The sequence below is a fragment of the Ruditapes philippinarum genome, unplaced genomic scaffold, assembly GCF_026571515.1.
Source record: "Ruditapes philippinarum isolate M1 unplaced genomic scaffold, ASM2657151v2 ctg1882_1_1_1_1, whole genome shotgun sequence".
Classification (NCBI taxonomy): domain Eukaryota; kingdom Metazoa; phylum Mollusca; class Bivalvia; order Venerida; family Veneridae; genus Ruditapes; species Ruditapes philippinarum.
Window position 1 is genome coordinate 9817 of NW_026865725.1, and position 23250 is coordinate 33066.

Here is a 23250-nt window from a genome sequence, read left to right on the forward strand (position 1 = left end):
CAATAAAATTGCACGTCTATTGCAAATTATTCCTTCCAAACCATGAAACAATCCCTATGTGCATATTCTTACTGCCCAGCAAGGATAATTTCATTTAATGAGTTGCGCATGCGTAAAGCTATCAGAATGCTGGGATAGAAAGTTGCGGAAGTGAATATTGTGTCGTCTGTAAACTTACGGGTGCGACTCGAGGTTTGTTGGTTTTCAGTATTTTTTTTCAGCTTATTAATCACTTTTCAGGAAATTGAATAATATGGTACCACAAAGTATTCTTAGGTTTTAGACTCTTGCATTATTTTATAAATATAGGCAGATTCACGATTTTTTATAGTCATTGACTGACTGAGCCAAATCAACTGTTCACCCCACAACCATGCATTTTTTTCCTCACTTATTTGGGAAAAATGCCTTAACCTCTCGATTTTGGAAAAATTATCGCCAAAATTGCAAAGTTGGGAAGTAAAAATAGCTGATGCATGTTCAGATTTTTGGGTAATCTGCATCACAGACGCTTGGGGTTTGGAGCTCAAAACGCCTTTAAAATCCAAATAAAATGCATATTTGTCAATCCCAGCACATGTACTGATCATATATATCAAAAAAACTTAATATAAGCCGTTTTGAAAAAAAATCATATTTCAACATCTATAATAATACACAAGATAAAAATGTTCGCCGGAAAAAATCCGCATCCCTACCGTCATAATCAACATGTATTTAATCCATTTCCAATATTTTCACATAATCCTTTGGTCCATCGACACAGAAGATATAATTCTTCACGATGATGGTCAATTTTAAACTTCAACGGTAATATAAACAACGCAACAGCCGAAATAAACATCAATATTCTCGCCGTTTTTTTTCAACGACAAAAACTTTCGATAAATTCAATGGACCAGACGGCTATGAACGAAGCTATCCGATTATGTGGCCCCAGCTTTGCCGTGTGCAAAATGCGCAGCGCTTTTAAGTTTGGGAACCACATAATCGGATAGCTTCGTTCATAGCCGTCTGGTCCATTGAATTTATCGAAAGATTTTTGTCGTTGGAAAAAAAACGGCGATAATATTTGATGTTTATTTCGGCTGTTGCGTTGTTTATATTACCGTTGAAGTTTAAAATTGACCATCATCGTGAAGAATTATATCTTCTGTGTCGATGGACCAAAGGATTATGTGAAAATATTGGAAATGGAATAAAATACATGGTGATTATGACGGTAGGGGTGCGGATTTTTTCCGGCGAACATTTTTATCTTGTGTATTATTATAGATGTTGAAATATGATTTTTTTTCAAAACGGCTTATATTAAGTTTTTTTTGATATATATGATCAGTACATGTCCTGGGATTGACAAATATGCATTTTATTTGGATTTTAAAGGCGTTTTGAGCTCCAAACCCCAAGCATCTGTGATCTGCATGATTTTAAAGAAAATTTCAATTGGGAAGAGGCCTTTTGAGAGGCCTCAGTAATATAAGGTGAAAAATCACTGATAAGCACTGAATGTATTTATTTGAAACATCAAAGATGCCCTCAGGGGTCACAATTGTAACCTAAAAATTGCCAACTGCTAAAATTTGTTGGACATGGATTTATTTTAATGCGCGGTCAGCACTGAGTTTCAAATGCACTGACTGTGTCAGTTGTCTGTGTTCACGGATACTGCAATCTAATCAATGCACAACTAGTAACTCAACACTACTCCCCACATGCTTAAGTTTATACCAATTTATTTTAGTTTGATTGTGCGGGAAGCTTTAAGCTTATTGAAACACTCAAATCCGTTGCTGGAACCAACCAGTACTAAGCAATGAATGTAAAGTTTCTTGCTCAAGGAAACAACAGCTTGTCCCTGTCAGGGTTTGAACCCATGCGACAGCATCCTTAGATTACCAGTCCGATGCATTAACCACTCTGCCATGCAGCACTCTGCTTTTCATTTTATTGGAAGTTGGGGCAGACAGGTGAAGAAGTTTTCCATTGGAGTTTTAACAGGAGTTGGAAGTCTGGGTAGTCAGAAAGTTTCCATGTCAATTAAAAAAATCAGTAATCAGTGTACGAAATTAGGATTTGAATCCAATAGGCTGGTCAGGCTACCAAATTAGAATATTCCACAGGAACTTGAAATTCTATCAATAAATAAACATACTGTATAGGGGGTATATTTTGGATATTATCATTAATATTGATAGAATTTCAAGTTCCTGTGAATATTCACTAGCCCAAAAGACATTTCACTATTATGATTAATTCGTTCCAAACATTTCTTTATATTGCCTTTTTACTGCGAAATATTGGTAGCCAAGGAGAAATGTGGTAGTCATGGGCTATCGGACTACTGCTACTTTCGAACACTGAAAAATCTCCGGGTTTAGACCCCTCTGTATATTTGAGGAATAAAACTTGCAATAATAAAACTAATGAAAAGGGAATGAACTTAAGCTGATATATGTATGCCTTGTTTAGACCCTGGGTCCATTCTAGAATATAGCCTAGTATAGTAAAAAAAATTTACTATAAGATGGCAGTATTCTGAAAGACCGTCAGACTCAAGGACTTGTCTGGTAAAGTTAGGTAGGAAGGGCCAAAACACCAATTTTGGGGAAGGGGCCTCAGCCTTTTTCTTGGGGAAAAAAATGCGTGATTTTGGCATACTTTGGGAAAAGGGGTTTCAAATTTAACACAAACTTTTAACAAGTTCTTCAAAATAGACAAGCAAAAAGCACTGGGCAATACAAATTTGGCAGTAAAAAACCTTAATTCAACCTCATTATTTAATTTTTTCCAAATTCTATGGGAAATTTTAAAAGACTGGGGAATTTTGAGGATCAAACTGGGGAAAAAAAGGGGCTAGTTTGGTTGGGGAAGTAGCCTATATTCAGCCTCTACAAAGAAGGGTTTTTAGGCCCTGGCAGGCCCAATAAATTTTCCCATGTGATAAGATTGTGATTCTTGTTGAAATATGAGAGTCATCTAGGTTTTTTATAATTATATATCTATATATATCTATTATTTTATAACCCTGATGAAGACTCGTGAGAGTCGAAACGTCTTATCATCATTAAATAAACCTTAAAACTTATCCTGTGTTGATTGTTTGTTCCACTTGTATTGTTTTTATTGTATTATATATCTATGTTAAATTGAATTTTGCATTGTTTGCTTAAGCCTGAAGGGCTCTTAGGTTATATAGAATTCATTTTTTATGTTACAAGACGAAGTATCTGCAAAAAATTATTAATTGCTTCAGTGAAATATTCCCATTTTGGGTTTAATACGGATACAATGTATTTCAACTCGCTTCATTTGACATGTACATGTTTGGATAAACATGCACAACTTAAAAATATTATAGAAACTTGGATTTTACTGGAGATGTGTAAATACAGTTTTTTTTAATTTAAATTATTGCATGTTTTATACAAATTGTCATTAAATTTTCATGTGCCTGATGGGACAGACTGGTTATAATTTTAACTTGCTTGTTGGTAATTTAACTTGCCCTGGGCTTCAAGCAAGTGTTTTATCTCAAATACTGGGACAGTGGGAAGGTATTTAAAAGCTTGCCTCATATCTCTGTAATCTGCACACTGGGTTAAGGGAGTTGCCAGGGTAATAATTGACTGGTAGCTGGTACCCATAAATTTCATTGCACTTTTAATTTTGAAGATGTGATACTATTAAATAACAATCATTTAATTATATAATATATATTTAGTAATTCTACTGAATCTGAAAGCAATATTCTGATAAGACATATATTTTAAATGTCAATTTATCTTAATGAAATTTAATCATTTGTAACTAATTTAAAAAATTTACTGTAGTAATATTTGATTGATTAAAAATGATTTCTTTTTACAGGCTTTTACAGACTATTTGGACTCGACTGTTGAAACACTTTGGAATGATGCAAGCGGTACCAAAGAAACCAAACTTTAAATGCCCAAAATTTTCAGGTGTGTACATTATTTGTATATATCCTTTATAAATATTCTTTTTTATACCCCCGCACAACAAAGTTGTAATTATACCCCCGCACAACAAAGTTGTAAGGGGGGTATACTGGAATCAGCTTGTCCGTCCGTCCGGCTGTCCGTCCGTCCGGCCGGCCGTCCGTCCGGCCGTCCGTCCGTCGGTTTTTTCTTGTCCGCCCAATAACTTAAGATTCCTTTGACCCTTAGTCTTTATATTTGGCATGGAGGTTAGTCATGATTAGAGGTGCGCGGTTTAACCGGTATACCGGTAAACCACGGTCCGAGACATCTGCGGTACGTACCGCGGTACAGACCTGGAAAACCGGTACTTTTAGCTCTAATTTAAAACAATTACAGATCCGTAAAATGTACTTAATTAAAAAACTTTTTCTGTTGTATATGTTAATGTTTCTTTGAGTAAACCTTTTTGCAAACAACTTTCGCCGACTATTATCATTCTTCGATAGTTCTTAGCGAAAATTGAATGCATGTAAGCCAGAATTGTCGACTGGCATGATCACAGTTGAAGAAGCAAGAATTGTTGACTTACATTTACTTGTCCAAATATCGCTTATTTGATACGAAAACTAATCGTAAAGATTGATAATTCATGAAGGCATTCCTTGCATAAAATTAGGGTGTTACTATTTTAAGTATTTATATAAATAGCGACCAATCAGGCTAGGGGTTTTCCTTACGTCACGCACTTACTGCATGCGCATGGAAATTAACTAATTATAGAACGGCGTAGAAACTGGATTAAAAGTAATGTTCGTTCAACTAATGAATATTAATTAAGCAGTAACATGGTCAGCAGTTTTCTATGTGATAATTTTAATTTGCTTTTGGGGTACATGTTTGTTTTGGTTTTTGACACAGATTAATTAAATACTTTGCCCTTGCAATAAAAAAATACAATAACAGCTGGGACTCTGTTATAAAATTAACCGACAAATAAATATTTGTCATCGGCTAACGTGCATTTGACCTATTATTTTATTAATCAATAAGCAATAAAAACATTTTATTTTTCCATTTTAACTATGCAATTTATACAACAGTTGTTAAATGTTGAAAGAGACCAATATGTAATTAAAAAACAACAACAAAAAAAACAAGAACTGATCCATGACCCAATTAATTTATGATTGTCAACATGCGAAAGTACCTGATTGAAAAAACTTAAATGATGCTTTGATTAATCAGTATTTTCTAGATCTGCTTAAATTTAATATTTGAAATTCTATACCAGCCTACCTTAATTGATACTTATTATTAACCTATAGCATACAATGAAAATCCGTGGTATACCGCGGTTTATACCGTGGTTTTTAGGAAAAAACCGTGGTATACCGTGGTATTTTCTTTCTGGCGGTACCCAACTCTAGTCATGATTAGTAGATGACCCCTATTGATTTTGAGGTCACTAGGTCAAAGGTCAAGGTCACAGGGGCCTTGACTTCAAAAAGTTTGTCCGCCCAATAACTTAAGATTCCTTTGACCCTTAGTCTTCATATTTGGCATGGAGGTTAGTCATGATTAGAAGATGACCCCTATTGATTTTGAGGTCACTAGGTCAAGGTCAAGGTCACAGGGGCCTTGACTTCAAAAAGCTTGTCCGCCCAATAACTTAAGATTCCTTTGACCCTTAGTCTTCATATTTGGCATGGAGGTTAGTCATGATTAGTAGATGACCCCTATTGATTTTGAGGTCACTAGGTCAAAGGTCAAGGTCACAGGGACCTTGAATTCAAAAAGCTTGTCCGCCCAATAACTTAAGATTCCTTTGACCCTTAGTCTTCATATTTGGCATGGAGGTTAGTCATGATTAGTAGATGACCCCTATTGATTTTGAGGTCACTAGGTCAAGGTCACAGGGACCTTGACTTCAAAAAGCTTGTCCGCCCAATAACTTAAGATTCCTTTGACCCTTAGTCTTCATATTTGGCATGGAGGTTAGTCATGATTAGTAGATGACCCCTATTGATTTTGAGGTCACTAGGTCAAAGGTCAAGGTCACAGGGGCCTTGACTTCAAAAAGCTTGTCCGCCCAATAACTTAAGATTCCTTTGACCCTTAGTCTTCATATTTGGTATGGAGGTTAGTCATGATTAGTAGATGACCCCTATTGATTTTGAGGTCACCGGGTCAAAGCTCAAGGTCACAGGGACTTTGAATTCAAAAACTTTGTCTGCCCAATAACTTTAGATTCCTTTGACCCACAGTCTTCATATTTGACATGGATGTTGATCATGATTAGTAGATGACCCCTTTTGATTTTGAGGTCACTGGATCAAAGGTCAAGGTCATAGGGACTTTGACTTCAAAAAGTTTGTCCACCCATTAACTTAAGATTCCTTTGACCCACAGTCTTCATATTTGGTATGGATGTTGATCATGACTATAAGGCGACCCCTATTGATTTTGAGGTCACTGGGTCAAAGGTCAAGGTCACAGGGACCTTGACAAAAAAAGCTTTTCTTCTCAATTGCTAAAGAATGTCCTGTCCGCAATGTATTGATTTTGACATTTTCACATTTGAAGCATGTAGAATACATAACTTAGCAATGCACTGGCTTAGTAACCTCAGTTTTGGCAGGGAGGTTGTCCTTGAGCTCTAAATGGCCACTGTTAATTCTGACAAAGTGGTATGCGGGGGTATTCACGCCATGATAGTGGCAGTTCTAGTTTCCTTTTGATTATAGCAGGAGCTGCTGAGAGGCAATTCTTCCTCCAAGAAAATTCCTTAAAATCAATTCACATAAAGTTTTTTTTATGGAGCACAATACCTGCATTTTATACACACTTCTTAAGTGTTGATATCCTTTTCAACGGTCATTTTGGGTTTAAAAAAACTAGGTCACAGAGCCCAAACATTGTCTATTCTAGGACGTGCGATTTTGGGATTCACGCTATTTTTTTTAAAAGATTGTGCACATTATGGAAACAGGTGCGTGAAAATCTGGCATCTGAATTGATAAATTTTCTCAAAAAAGCATACATTTGTCTAGTCGGCCTATTTATTTACATGAACACTGGACCTGAAGGGAGGTAATTGTGAACTTTAGTAAAAGAAAAGAATTGAAGGGGACTACTCTTGTTGCTGTTAATAAATATTTTCATTCAAAGAATATCATTGGTTGAATTTTTTTATGTATAAAGTTGATGACGGAGTTCAGACAAATCATTTTGTAAAGAATAATTTATTTCTTTTGTAAACCTGGCTTTGTTCAAGCATCATTCTCATGGGGCAGGGGATGCACTATTATATGTTACCCCAAAATACACCTGAAAATGAAAGTCGCTGATTTGTTGCTATATAAAAAAAAACAAAAAAAAACAATCTAGCTACCTTTCCAATTTTTTTTGAAATCAAAAAGACAAGTCATGACTTGAAATAAACAACAACAATTTTTACACAATTGCACTTGAGATTGGCACCCCTTGTTTGCACTATTTTAAATGTAGATATGAATAAATGATATTAGTTAAAGATTAAGACATTATATCTGCTGATCATTCATTGTTAACATTATTGATTGATCCTTATTATTCCTTTATAATCAGGTGATTGACCAAGGGTCATCATCATCACGACCCTTTTGTTTGTTAATACATGAAATGTTGTTAATTTGAACAAATCTTTTGTTAATGTACATGAAATTTTAATGAAGTTTGATGACGTGTCACAAGTATTATATATAGTAGGCTGTAAATAAACCAATTCCAGCATTTTCAAAGTCCCTTCATGGATAAGTCCTGTAAACTGAACATTTTTATTGGACCAAACATGATGTAAAGACCAAAAAAAACCCCACAAAAAACAACACCTTCTTGGTAGCATTTTCACTTTAATTTGGTACTTTGACAAAAAATCTTCCTGCATTTTCAATTTTCCAAGGCATTTTTATACTCCTGAATTTTTTTTGGGGGTGTTTATCATTATGTACCTCAGTGATTTTCCTACTTATATAACAGACTCCGAAAAAGGGCCTCTTCCCAATTGAAATTTTCTTTAAAATCATGCAGTTTTCCCAAAATCTGAACTGAAACATGCTTTTTTCTTCCCAAATTAGCAATTTTAGCGATAATTTTTCCCAAAATCAAGAGGCTAAGGCCTCTTCCCAATTAAGCGAGAAAAATCACTGTACCTGGTCATCAATCTATATGTCAGCAATTTTGTGTCCACTCTATCTTTTGAACGAATGAAGGAAATGTGAACCATTATATTTTTAATTAGATGATCGATATGCAGATCGTAGGTTTGACCTTTCTGAGGTGAAGGTTAATTCACACTTAGGCTAAATTAAAAAAATTGTGTCCCCACAGTAACAGATAAATGGAAATCAAAAAATAGGTAAAAATGTTGTTTATCCTGAGACAATGTAAAGAACATGAGTCATTGCTTCCATTAAAGTAACAATGCCTAGAGCTTAGATATGAGGCATAAAGCATCATTGCCTTGTGGATTTCTAGAAAACAGATAATAAATAAGATATAACATTTTTCATACAGGTTTCATAAATGGGTGTCTTCCCTGACTAAAAGATTATGATTGATTTCTCAAACAAATTTTTTTTATTATGCCCCCACAAAGTGGGGAGCATATAGCGTTGCACTTGTCCGTCCGTCTGTCCGTCCGTACGTCCGTCCGTCCGTACGTCTGTCCGTCCGTCCATACGTCCCGAAATCTTGTGAACGCAACTCCTCTTAAACCGGATGGCAGATTTTGCTTAAACTTCCAGGGATGAACAACCTTAATGTGTAGATGGTAGTAAAGAAAGGAATTTTTGCTGCGATCAAATTTAACAGAATTATGGCCCTTTGTTGATTTTTTCACTATATACCATATAGAAATTTTGTGAACGCAACTCCTCTTAAACCGGATGGCAGATTTTGCTTAAACTTTCAGGGATGAACAACCTTAATGTGTAGATGGTAGTAAAGAAAGGAATTTCTGCTGCGATCAAATTTAACAGAATTATGGCCCTTTGTTGATTTTTTCACTATATACCATATAGAAATTTTGTGAACGCAACTCCTCTTAAACCGGATGGCAGATTTTGCTTAAACTTCCAGGGATGAACAACCTTAATGTGTAGATGGTAGTAAAGAAAGGAATTTTTGCTGCGATCAAATTTAACAGAATTATGGCCCTTTGTTGATTTTTTCACTATATACCATATAGAAATTTTGTGAACGCAACTCCTCTTAAACCGGATGGCAGATTTTGCTTAAACTTCCAGGGATGAACAACCTTAATGTGTAGATGGTAGTAAAGGAAGGAATTTTGGCTGCGACCAAATTTAAAAGAATTATGGCCCTTTGTTGATTTTTTATGCCCCCACATAGTGGGAGCATATAGCGTTGCACTTGTCCGTCCGTACGTCCGTCCGTACGTCCCAAAATCTTGTGAACGCAACTCCTCTTAAACCGGATGGCAGATTTTGCTTAAACTTTCAGGGATGATCAACCTTAATGTGTAGATGGTAGTAAAGGAAGGAATTTTCGCTGCGACCAAATTTAACGGAATTATGGCCCTTTGTTGATTTTTTTCACCATATACCATATAGAAATTTTGTGAACGCAACTCCTCCTAAACCGAATGGCAGATTTTGCTTAAACTTCCAGGGATGAACAACCTTAATGTGTAGATGGTAGTAAAGGAAGGAATTTTTGCTGCGACCAAATTTAATAGAATTATGGCCCTTTGTTGATTTTTTCACTATATACCACATAGAAATTTTGTGAACGCAACTCCTCTTAAACCGGATGGCAGATTTTGCTTAAACTTTCAGGGATGATCAACCTTAATGTGTAGATGGTAGTAAAGGAAGGAATTTTCGCTGTGACCAAATTTAACAGAATTATGGCCCTTTGTTGATTTTTTCACTACCCAGCCACAAATACAGTACGTTTTAGGTACAATAGAAGTACCTATAAAGCCCCACAATGTAGTATCAATATGGTATCACTTAAGTACCTGCTTCTAGTGTACTTTATTTTATGGAGCAAAATTTAACATTCACTCGAACAGGGGGAAGTACACTTAAAGCTCCGTCTAAAATATTTAAATTATGCTTCAAAGATACTTCTTTTAAGAAAGCATATATAAAGCATCAGTCAGGTAGTACCTACAAGCTCAGCATGGTAGGCTCAGGGAAGTACATTTTAAGTATCAATTTAGGAAGTACCTTTAAAGCTTTACCAGAAGTACAATAGAAGCATCACTTGGAGCCCTTTTAAACATCAGCTTGAAATTAATAATGAAGTACATTTGAAGCACAACATAAAGAAGTTCATTTAAAGCATGATCATTTATTGAAGTATATTAAAAGCATCAAACACTATATATCTTAAGAAGTTCAATTTAAGCATCAAGTTGAAGTTCATTTAAAGCATCATTGAAGAAGTACATTTAAAGCATCATTGAAGAATTACATTAAATGCATCATAAATTATATATATAAAGTTTTAAATTGTTAAAGGGTATAAATCTATATCTTATGAAATATTTTAATAAACTCTATCAACGGTAAAATAATATTGGTTCCATTTTTATATGATTGATTGTACTGTTTAAATAACCCATAATTTACTGAAACAGAAGGGCCCCTTGCCCTCAAAATGTAAATGTTATGAATAATCATGACCTGCACAGGAATGTAATTTACTGGTTCATAATGTAAAGAAAAGGGCAGATTTAAAATTTCCCCCTTAATAACACTCAGTGAAAAAGATTTAAATTAGGACATATGTAAAATTTATGAAGAGAAACAAAAACTAAACTTATACTTAGTGTTAATTTAAGGTAAATTTGAAAAGGCTGATGTAACAAAATAGTCTAAATAGCTTACCATTATTCCATTGAACAATAGTAAATTTCCATTTCCATCTGATTGAAGAACTCATTTAATGTCCCATTATAATTTCATTAAAGTTCACATTATAAAGTTGTTTCATATAAATGACACTTTAGGCACATGTTTAACTTTAGTCCTAAGCATCTTTATAAATTATAAGCACTGAGGTCCAAAGAAACTTCCTGAGTATTATTTGAATTTTCTGAGAGCCAGATTTGTTCAGGATATTAGATTACATGTTGTAAACCCCACTTATCTAACACTTTCTTTTATATAAGATAGGCGAGTTTAACACAGGCTATTATGAAAACAGCAAGGAGAAACTCTTGACCCCTCACTGACCAATTACACATGGTTTATATTATGTTACAATCACTTGTGTTTGTGAGTTAAATTTTACTCAATTCTCAAAAGTACATATGAAGTCCCTAGAAATATGCTTTATATTTTCATATAAGTGTTTAAGGCATCATTGAAGCCCCATTACTGTTCTTATCTATTTATTAATGTTTACAAAGCATCAACAAAGTCCCTGGCACTTCCAGCAGAAGTTCCCTGGGCTTCTACTGAAGCAGGTATGTGTTAGGAAGAGTATACTTGAAGTTCCAGGGGCTTCATTTGAAGTATGGTTGTTGTGTATCATTGAAGTCTGTAGGACTTCAGATGAAGCAGGTCTTATAATCTGTAAGTATATCTGAAGTACATTTCAGGTATACTTAAAGCTGGGGGACTTACCTGAAGCATGTGCTTCATTTGTGGCTGGGTATATACTATGTAGAAATTTTGTGAATGCAACTCCTCTTAAACCGAATGGCAGATTTTGCTTAAACTTCCAGGGATGAACAACCTTAATGTGTAGATGGTAGTAAAGGAAGGAATTTTTGCTGCGACCAAATTTAACAGAATTATGCCCCTTTGTTGATTTTTTCACTATATACTATGTAGAAATTTTGTGAATGCAACTCCTCTTAAACCGGATGGCAGATTTTGCTTAAACTTCCAGGGATGAACAACCTTAATCTGTAGATGGTAGTAAAGGAAGGAATTTTTGCTGCGACCAAATTTAAAAGAATTATGGCCCTTTGTTGATTTTTTCACTATATACCATATATAAGTTGTCAGTGGGGGCATCCGTGTCCTTTGGACACAGTTCTAGTTCAGTTGTATATTGCCCTACCTTTGTGCCATTTAAATGCGATGCTTTTGCTTAACAAGTTTGTGTGTAGAAGGAAAGTAAAAAGTTCAGAATTGATATAATAATTGAGTATTTTCATCTAATGTTAGCCATAAAGTATGGAGATCGTATAGTTTATAATTATATTTTATATTACTGTCATATTTCAGTGCCAGCTAAACCTTCCAGTGAGAAATCAAATTCTACTGAAAACAAAGGAAAACAGGTATGTTGTATAGTGATGTTAAAAAGCACACACAGATTAAAGCAGGTGCTGAAATGAAATAGCTTTTATGACAAGATTGTAGATGTAAAATTGAATTAAACAAATTATTTTTAGTTAAGTGTTTTTACAACTTGACAATTTGCATTAGAACTATTAAAAGTCTTTTTTTTTTTCATCACACACTGACGCAGGGAGTCAAATTATAATCTTTGGGGGGGGGGGGGGTCATTTATTAAAGTAGGCACATAAATTAAAAGCCAGAAATGATTAAAATTAGCAGGTGTGCCATATGTTGCAGGGGAATTTACCAATACAATTCTGGGACATAATATAACCCAATCTTACAGGAACAGGTCAGGGTCCAATTAATTCTAAAAGATATATTTTAATTGGACATCTCCTATTTTTGCATCTAAACAAACTACTGTTTCGACCTGTGAGTAAGGGCACTAAGAGGATAGACAGAAAGTAAGAACCCTGCTTTTTCCACCTGCTGTTGCACATAGTTTAATTGATCCATTGTTTGGGAATTCAGGGTTTGACTTGTGCACAAGTGAGTTGTGCTTTACATAATTATTAATAATTTCCCATTTTGAAGATTAAGTTTTTGAATGACAAAAAAGAAAAAAAAAAGGGATAACTTTATTTTATAAAGTCTGGACAATTGGAAATCAAAAAAACATTTGGCACACTTTAACTGATAAACTTATCAAGCCTATATGCATCATTCTGTGTAGGAAAAGAAAGAAGCGAAGAAGAAGCCTTTGTCTGTGGAAATAAGAGCTGATGGTGACAGTAATGTTTCTGCCACAAAGCAGTTTCTTAAAGCTAATCCAAGTGGAGATCATAAGACTGAAAGTGCTGAAATAAAAGACACCTTCAAGCCAGAAGATGTACCGGAGTCTGGAGACAATGTCAAAACAAGTCTTTTAAAGGTAACCTTTCATTTATTATAAGACTATCTAATTCACAAACAGAAAGTATATGTAGATTCTAATACATGGAATTTATAATATAAAATAATTTAAAATGGATAAAAAAAGATGGATAATTTGATATAAGAAAAAAGTATAATTGCAAGAAAAGATTAAAGAAATAGATGGTGCAATGGTCAGAAATAGAAAAAAACAATTAACTTTTATCGTCAAACCGTCTAAGTGATTATCTGTCGTTTATCATTCTACAGGAACAAGAAATTGCAAACAAAAATGATGGACTGGAAGGTGACCATGTAAAAGCCAAACAACTTTCAACAACTGTATCAGAGAAAAAGGTATCCTGTCATAATTGTACAAAATGCATCTTTCTTACAACTAACCATATTCTTAGAAGAAGTTATATATTATCATACCTTGCGTAAACTTTTTAGTATTGGCCACTCAGTTCTTCGTGTCTAGTATAACAACAATTTTTAAAAAAAATATAAAATGGATGTGAAAAAAAAAATTATGAATAACAAAATTCGAATGATTATATTGACCTGAAATCAGAGCCACCTATCGGATTTATAAATCAGAACAAAGGGAAGTAACTCAATCAAGACTACTATGTTGGATTACACTAAAATCCGACGTCGTATCGACGTAATTCCAACACGTTGATACGACGTCGCAAATACAACGTTGTATTTAGGATTTTGACGTCGTGACATAAATTCAACTTAGATCCAACGTTGAAACAACGTCAGGTGTTTGCTGGGTAATTTAGTAATACATAGCTGATTTGAAACTTACATTAAAATGTTGGTTTGGTATAGTAACAGAAATAACAAATGTCTCTCAGGGTGTTATTTCAGTTCTTGGATTGCTAATATGCACTAATTTACCCTGAGAAACAATATAATTATATGTTCTATTTATAATCAGGGTTCGACGTTAACGGGATCCCGGGATTCCGAGGATCCCAAAAAGTTGGGAGGAATCTCTGTGATTCCTAGCTGGGGATTCCGTTGGGATCCCTGAAAAATTGCTGTGTAAATTTTTGAAATTGTCTGAATTAATATCATTGAATCACAAATATTCAAGAAAAGAGTTAATAAAGACTGGCAGAACTGCAATGTTCAAGAAAGAAAAGAAAAATCCCGCCGGTAAAATCTACGCTCTTGAATCATGTACGCCAGATTTCCTTTGTGCAGTGACTGCTATCAACTCATTTGCGATATATAATGAAAATAATTTTGGCTAAAGAAACATTCTTGAATAATTTTATATCATGCATTGACTTCATAATATTAAGTTGTGAAAATTCAAGAAAGAAAAATAATTATCGTATAATTATTACACGAGCGGTGTGTACTTCAAATATGTGCAGATCGGCGTTGCCGGCGGTAGCTACGAAGTTTTTTTTTTGTGTGCAAAAATTCGGCATTTGTTGATCATTGTAAATTTTCGTAAAAAAGAGGGGAAAAAAAGAAAAGATTACTGATGTATTTTTTTCCCCTGTAGTACACAGGTTATCGGCGTGGGACCAAGCCCTACCCCTAAGGTACCATCCCCAGGACCCACAATACTACCCAAATATACTTCAATATATTCAAAATACATGTCAATACAAAATCAAACAATTCTATCAAAAAATATAATACTATACTAGTATATATTGAAGTATATTTGGGTAGTATTGTGGGTCCTGGGGGTGGTACCTTAGGGGTAGGGCTTGGTCCCACGCCGATAACCTGTGCTGTAGTACAGCAAAAGTATAATTAATAAATAGAAAAAAAGAATCCATACTTTTCAGTTTAAAATCCTTTTTGAAACTCTGCAGCCTAATTGCTAAAAAATATTGTCTAACTAAAGACTGAAGTGTTCTAAGGTCAATCAAGGTCACGCATAATTTACCAACAAAAAAATAGAAAAATCCTTAGGTGAAACATACACCAAATGAGTATATTTCATCTGACAGTTCTTTGGGCCAATCAGTGCTCTGAACTACATGACTGCTGTATGCGGTGAGTGCCTTTGATGTGGCATATGTCAAAACTTAAAAGAAATCAATACACACAGGGAGGAAAAGAATCGGGCATTTCAGTGTAAAAATTGAGAACAATAAATTTGGATATTACACATCCTGTCATGGACTTGGAGCAACTTTTTATTTTTAAAAACAAAATCATTTGAAGGTACCCTATTTGTAATGCAAACAAAACTTTTTTCTTGATATTTTAGCTTTAGTAAAAATTTAACAAAATATTTAATTTACATGTAACAATCGATGAGATATTTCCTTTTAAACACAAAAAGTGTACAGTAAGATGAAAATCACTTTTTATGCCTCCACAGAGTGGGAGCATATAGCGTTGCACTTGTCCGTCCGAGTGTCCGTCCGTCAGTCCGTCCGTCCGTCAGTCAGTCCGTCCGTACGTCCCGAAATCTTGTGAACGCAACTCCTCTTAAACCGGATGGCAGATTTTGCTTAAACTTACAGGGATGAACAACCTTAAGGTGTAGATGATAGTAAAGGAAGGAATTTTCTCTGCGACCAAATTTTACAGAATTATGGCCCTTTGTTGATTTTTTCACTTTATACTATGTAGAAATTTTGTGAACGCAACTCCTCTTAAACCGGATGGCAGATTTTGCTTAAACTTCCAGGGATTAACAACCTTAATGTGTAGATCGTAGTAAAGGAAGGATATTTTGCTGCGACCAAATTTAACAGAATTATGGCCGTTTGTTGATTTTTAGTTTTCAACTTGTGGCACATGTAGTCCAAAAAATATTTGACCTAGAGTCATAAGATTGACAGAACAGTGGCGTGAGGGGTCATCAGTGTCCTATGGACACATTTCTAGTTTCACTATATACTATGTAGAAATTTTGTGAACGCAACTCCTCTTAAACCGCATGGCAGATTTTGCTTAAACTTACAGGGATGAACAACCTTAATGTGTAGATGGTAGTAAAGGAAGGAATTTTTGCTGCGACCAAATTTAACAGAATTATGGCCCTTTGTTGATTTTTTCACTATATACTATGTAGAAATTTTGTGAACGCAACTCCTCTTAAACCGCATGGCAGATTTTGCTTAAACTCACAGGGATGAACAACCTTAAGGTGAAGATGGCAGTAAAGGAAGAAATTTTCGCTGCGACCAAATTTAACAGAATTATGGCCCTTTGTTGATTTTTTCACTATATACTATATAGAAATTTTGTGAATGCAACTCCTCTTAAACCGGATGGCAGATTTTGCTTAAACTTCCAAGGATGAACAACCTTTATGTGTAGATGGCAGTAAAGGAAGGAATTTTCGCTGCAACCAAATTTAACAGAATTATGGCCCTTTGTTGTTTTTTTCATTATATACTATGTAGAAATTTTGTGAACGCAACTCCTCTTAAACCGGATGGCAGATTTTGCTTAAACTTCCAGGGATTAACAACCTTATGTGTAGATGGTAGTAAAGGTAGGAATTTTTGCTGCGACCAAATTTAACAGAATTATGGCCCTTTGTTGATTTTTAGTTTTCAACTTGTGGCACATGTAGTCCAAAAAATATTTGACCTAGAGTCATAAGATTGACAGAACAGTGGCGTGTGGGGGCATCCGTGTCCTATGGACACATTTCTAGTGTTTTTTAAAGTGATCATAATTAAACATTTCATTTCAAATGACATGAAAGTAAATATTTTCCAAAAGTTATCCATACCAGAACTTACTGGAATATGGAGCCTAATCATTATCTGTAAGTTTTTAAAGATCTACATATGATATGTTGGCTCTATTTCAGTGAACCCTAGGCTATCTTGGAAAATGTTTCCCCAGTTCCTACTTAACTTCAAAAGTTCAAACCCTAAGTCCCATTGCCCAGTCCTTGCATTATACCTTCCTTTACAGAAACTGATTCACAATTATCAACCCCAGGGAGAAAACAGGTTTTATTTTCAAATCGAACTCTTGTTCAGTGGTGAGCTTAATGTTATTTTGTTTACGTGCATGTAAAAATGTATTATGCTTTAATTTATCTTAGCAGTCCAATTATATATATACTAGTAAAGTAAACACTTTGAAACACTTTTAAAACTTTAAACAGCAATATTTCTAAAGGGCTCATATGGCCAGTTATGTGTTGACATGCCGTAAAAATCCAAGCAAACAAAAAAAAAAAACCCAAAGGGCTCATAAACTACATTTTCTGCATCTGAAACAAGGCAATATATCATGTATGTTGTCTTTAAAAAAAAAAATTGAAATCGGATTGCTGCACACCCTTGTTGTTATTCTTTGCCTTCATATTTTACTATTTTGATCTGAGGAATCCCTGACAATTAGGAGGAATCCCTGAATTTAATCTCAGGGATTCCTATGGGATCCCTTGTTAAAACAGTTAGTGTCGAACCCTGATAATAGTACACAAAAAATATCATATTGATAATTATTATTAATACACTTATACACTTATCCTTAAGATTAACAGAATAACATTATTAAATTTTTAGTTTTGACATGTTCAAAACTTATAACTTGTATAAATAAATTTTGGGAGATTTAAAATTATTTAAAGTGAATTTCTAAAAAATACAAAAGTTTATTGATATTGGTACATAATGATTAATGACTTGAACTTCTACTGTAGTCTATTACAGTACACAATATAATGATGTAATTAAACATTGTTAAGTACAATACTGAAATCTACTGGACTCTGAAAATAAAAACAAGGCTGAACAGTGTACAATGTGGAATTGATACAGAATTTTTGAACTGGCAATATCAAAAGAAGGTTAAATTGATAAAATTGAATTCAATTATGATTTATATTGGGTGATCACATGATTCAAAAGCTGGAGGTTTAATAGCTACGTTTTATAAGTAGTGAAACCGATATAAGTATTCAACAGATCTTTTTTAGCTCGACTTTTCGCAGAATAATCGAGCTAATGCAGTCACCCATTTGTCGGCGTCAGCGTCCCTGTGGTTAAGTTTTTGCGTGCAAGCTGGTATCTCCATAACTACTGAAGGGAATGGATTGAAACTTCACACGCTTGTTGTCTGTGATTATCTAACATGATTGGCACAAGTCCCATAACTCTGATTTGCTTTTTTGCATAATTATGCCCCTTTTTCGACTTAGAAATTCTTGGTTAAGTATTTGCATGCAAGCTGGTATCTCCAGAACTACTGAAAGGAATGGATTGAAGCTTAGCCACACACTTGTTCTCTGTGATTATTTAACTTGATTTTCACAAGTCCAATAACTCCGATTTGCTTTTTTGCATAATTATGCCCCTTTTTCTACTTAGAAATTCTTGGTTAAGCATTTAATATCTCCATAACTACTAAAGGGTTTGTACCTTTTTTTGAACAATTTTATGCATTTTATAATAATAAAGCAGTGATTAACTCGATAAAACATCTTAATAACAAGCCTTTGTACCTTTTCGGACAATTTTATGTATTCATAATAGGTAAGCATTATTATACTCAATGAAACACACTTGTGACAACTTTTCGAATAGTCGAGCGTTACTGTCCTCTGACAGTTCTTGTTAAAGATCAAGATAATATGACATCAAGTTAAAAGTACTGTAAATGTTGTAAAAATAAGGTCAAGCTAAATATTTTAATGTATTGTGAAGGCTATATATTTGTTGTATCATTATCTTTCATTGAAAGGTTATTAAAAAGAAGAACAAAACAAAGACAGAGTTCAGTGTGACACCAGCATCAGACATTCAGAAAAATGATGAAAACAAGGTAATAATATCTCTTAAAATTGGTTTCATTATTTTAATTTTAGCTCCACTGTTCAAAGAAAAAAGTAGAAGTATTGCCATGACCCTCTCGTATGTGTCTGTGTTGGTTAACCTATGTGATAGGTTTATTTTGTCAGAAAGTACAAAAGTTTCATTTTGTCGGAAAGTATAAAAGCTATTCACTTCAAACTTGATCACACTGAACAATGCTATTATTTTTTTAAGTGGAACAACACTTTCTTATATTTGTTTATTATTAATAAACTGGTTTTGTGGCAATACCATGTTTCTAAAAATGTTAATTAAATATATTTGTACATTTTATTTTATCATTAAAAACAATCTGCACATATTGGCTATCTAAGAATTTAGTCTGTCTAAATGTTTAACTAAATTATCATAAATTTGAAAAAATGTAAAAAATTATTTTGCAAATACTCAACAGGAATTTAGCATGTGTTTGTTTAATTAAGATATTCATGCATGTTGTACTTATTTCTAACAGAACAATGCCAAAGAAAAAAAGAAAAAAGAAAATAAAAGTGTGGTACAGAAGCCAAAAAAGGTAAAAGAAAAGAAAGAGCCAAAAGAACCCAAAGTGGTAAGTCTCGAGCATCATTGTTTCTAAGTGTTTATATAACGGAACAATTTATCAAAAAGATAAAGAAGAAAAACTAAGTCAGAAAAGAATGAACAGTAAAAAAGTGATAACCTAGTAGGTTAATACAATTTATTAATGTCTACTAGTTTTGATCATAACAATTATCTACATCAGAGGACCAAAAAGATGAAAAAATAAAATATTGCAGAGATGTAGTGTAAGGTAATTCTGAATGATTTTCCCAACTGTTTGAATGCTAATGGCAGTTATTGACATGGTTGTGTCGTATTAGGCCAACTTTTCTATTAAATACTTTGATTTAAAACATTAGTTTGTGGATTGGCAGAATGAAAATATTTTATTATTTAGTATCCATCACCAAGAGTAACACCCTTTGGGAGACAAAGATTTGGGTTGTTGCTGAGAGGTATTCATCAGCTCTAGAGATTTTAAACTAAATCCTATGCTCACTGGGTGCAGTTCTTTTTAACACGTTATTTTCTATGTGAATACCGTATATTGTACTAGACTTTATCATTTAAATTATTTTTATACTTGCTCAGTTAAATAAACTGTCAAAAAAAACAAAAAAAACAGGTGAGAAATGTTTTTAGCTCCACATTTTGAAGATAAAATGTCGGAGTTGGTTAACCTTTTGGTTAAGGTTCGTTTTCTAGAAATTATAAAAGCTATTCACTTCAAACTTGGTATACCTGTTTATTGTCATAAAAGTACACCATTTCCAGAAAAATCAAATGATCCTTAAATTAATTATTTGCTAATTAAGTTATATCCTCTTTTCAAATTGTTTTTTTTTAGCCATGGTAAATCTTTTTTAATAAGGTTCATTTTCTCAGAAACTAACAAACTTATTCACTTCAAATCTTATATAAATGTCTGCTATCAAAATGTGACACCATTTCAGAATGGCTGATAATCTGAAAATTAATTTTGCAAAGTCATGCCCCTTTTTAAGTTTTTTTTTCTTTTCTCTCTTATGTTGATTTCTCAAAAACTGTTTCACTTTAGACTTGGAATACTTACAAGTTCAATTTTTAAATCTGAATGCATTTCTAAAATTTATTTTATTTTTTCATTGTAAATATGTCTCTATTTGACTTTGAATTTTGTGGTTAACTTTTTTATAAAGGTATATTTCTTAAAAATTATTCAAGGTATGCACTTAACTTGGAGCACTTTTCCACTATCAAAGTTGAAATGCATTTGTAGAAGCCATATATTTTTGCTTCATTATTTCCTTTTTTTCTAAATTTGAATATTTTACTCTTTTCTCAAAAACAGTTATAGTTACAATCACTTCAATTTAAATATTTGTTGGCTATCAAGGCAAGGTAAGTTTGCAAGGCATAATTTCAGAATTATGCCCCTTTTCCTTGTTGCTTTTAGTTAACTATCAAGCAAAGATTTTTTTTAAACAAAATTTTGCTAAAATTGACTTAAAAATCATAGAGATTTAGTTATTTTTTTGGAGGGATTTGTGTTGTGTTATATTTTACACAAAGTTTTATTGATTACAGACACTTCCAGTAAGGTCCTTAACAGATGAGGAATATACAGCCATATTTGATGCTACAATAGAAAATGCAATGAACCTAAATATTGATGGTATGTTCTTTTAAAGCTATTATGATACTTATTGTTTGCTTGTTGAAGCTTGCAAATGTTCCATGGCATGGGTTTTACTTAAGTTTTGTTATGACTAATTATAAATATTTTTTACACTATAAGAAAGTTATTAACACTTCCAAGTCACTTCTTCAGAGCTGTTTACCTCTACGGATTGCCCTTATTTCCTACGGATTCGCCGCATAAACTACGCACTACGAATTAATAACGAAAATTTCCGATAAATTAAGCACTTAATGCGCTGAAAAGTGTCATTCTGGGTGATCTGGACGCTTATAAAAGCGTATAACAATTCATGCCTCTCTCGTCGTGTTTAATTGGCATTCGGAATACTCGGCAATTTAAGTTGGAACCTGAAAGGAAAATTGTTAACATGGGGAAACGAAAATGGAACGGCCCGGGAGGCGAGGAATCGCCTGTTAAACGCAAGAAATCATCACAAAAGTTTCTAGATTCTTACAGAGAACTGTGGCCCTGTCTCTTACCATTTCGTAAAGATGCCCATTTTATACACTGCTCCGTGTGTTTGAGTGATTTTAGTTGCATGCATGCGGGGAGAAAGGATTGCAAGAGACATGTTAACAGTAAACAACATAAGGATTATGAACAACTTAAATAGAAACAAAAATCTGTAAAGTGGTTCATTCCTCAAGTAACAATACAACAACAACAAGTAACTAATGCTGAATTGCCGATGTCACAGTTCATCTGCCATTGGAATTTACCACTGGCTACTGCTGACACAATGACTAAATTGATAAAAAAGATGACCAAGTGTGATTATAAATCTAGGGCCTAAAAACTACTGACATGTGTCTAAAACTACTGATAAACCACTTTCCGACTACTGACAGGGCATTAATGGGGTAAAAAAGTCTGCTTCTTCCAAGAAAAAGCTTTAGGAAGTAAGATCAATAACATTTTTGAAATGTGCTTAAAAATGGGATTTAATGAAAGGAAATGTTAGAAAAATATATTTCATATCTATAGACACAGATAGATAATTCAAAAAGCCATCATCATATTTCACTTTCCACACAAAGATAATATATAGAGGATATTTGTTTAGTTCAGTGTAAGATCGAAATATATTTCACCGAGTGAGCACCAAAAGGTATATTTCACGAGTGGCGCAGCCACAAGTGAAATATGAACTTTTGGTGTTTACAAGGTGAAATATATTTCGATCTTACACTAAACTAAACAAATTTTCTTTTTATTATATGCAAAGAAACGTTTTAAAAAGACATTAAACCTAATACTGAATGAAAAGTGCGCCAAACAATAATACAACGTGACGTCATTTACGACATCACGTCATTAAGTTGGTACCCAGTACTGTGCACGCTGGTATTTCACTGAAACAACGTAAGGGGCTTAAATTCAAAACAGTGAAATTATCAAAGTGGTAATTTCACTGTTTCAACCAGTGAAATTACCAGTTTTATATCACTGATATATTTCTATAAACCACCGAAAAGCATGTAATAAATACCCTTCCTTATGTATTTCAGAATGGGCTCCTAAGGCAACTTCACCTTCAAAGAAAAAAGAGCCAGTCAAAAAGAAGTACAGTATAACAGTGGGGAAAAAAGAAAAGAAAACTGAAGTTTCTACTCAAGAATCCTGTCCTAGACCAAGTACAGGAATGATTGAAAATACTGAAGGTTCTAATCTTAGATTATTTTTACCATATTTGTGGACCTTTTATGTTGTATAGATTTCTGTTTTTAGGTCCGGTATTTTATTCTTTATTTACAGCATGTTTCTTATAATTATTAACAGGATACTAATTGACACATGACTTTTGACTTCCATACAAAATACTTAACCACTATGACTTTGCTAATTTCCAGAAAGAAGCAAATTAAAGCAAGACATGATTAAGTTAATTGGCCAATGAGTAATATTTTGGAAATTATAAATGTACACCAAAAATGAAAGCTTTTGAAAAATAAGAATAAAACCTTTTCTGGAGCATAATGGGGCCTTTAAGGATTATCCTCCATGCTATCCCCCCTTTATTTAGAATGATTAGGGGCCATAAACTTTGAATCCCAGAA

General features: G+C 33.7%; 1 protein-coding gene across 1 annotated transcript; it reads left to right on the forward strand.

Annotated features, from left to right (window-relative positions):
* Positions 1-73: 73 nt before the first annotated feature.
* On the forward strand, positions 74-22922 carry LOC132730110 (putative histone-lysine N-methyltransferase 1). Its single transcript, XM_060715964.1, has 9 exons — positions 74-192; positions 3871-3965; positions 12191-12246; positions 12984-13181; positions 13433-13519; positions 18860-18940; positions 19445-19540; positions 21079-21166; positions 22702-22922. Exons 2-9 carry the CDS (start codon positions 3914-3916, stop codon positions 22905-22907), a joined length of 864 nt encoding a protein of 287 aa, XP_060571947.1. The 5' UTR covers positions 74-192; positions 3871-3913; the 3' UTR covers positions 22908-22922.
* The last annotated feature ends 328 nt before the right edge of the window (positions 22923-23250 follow it).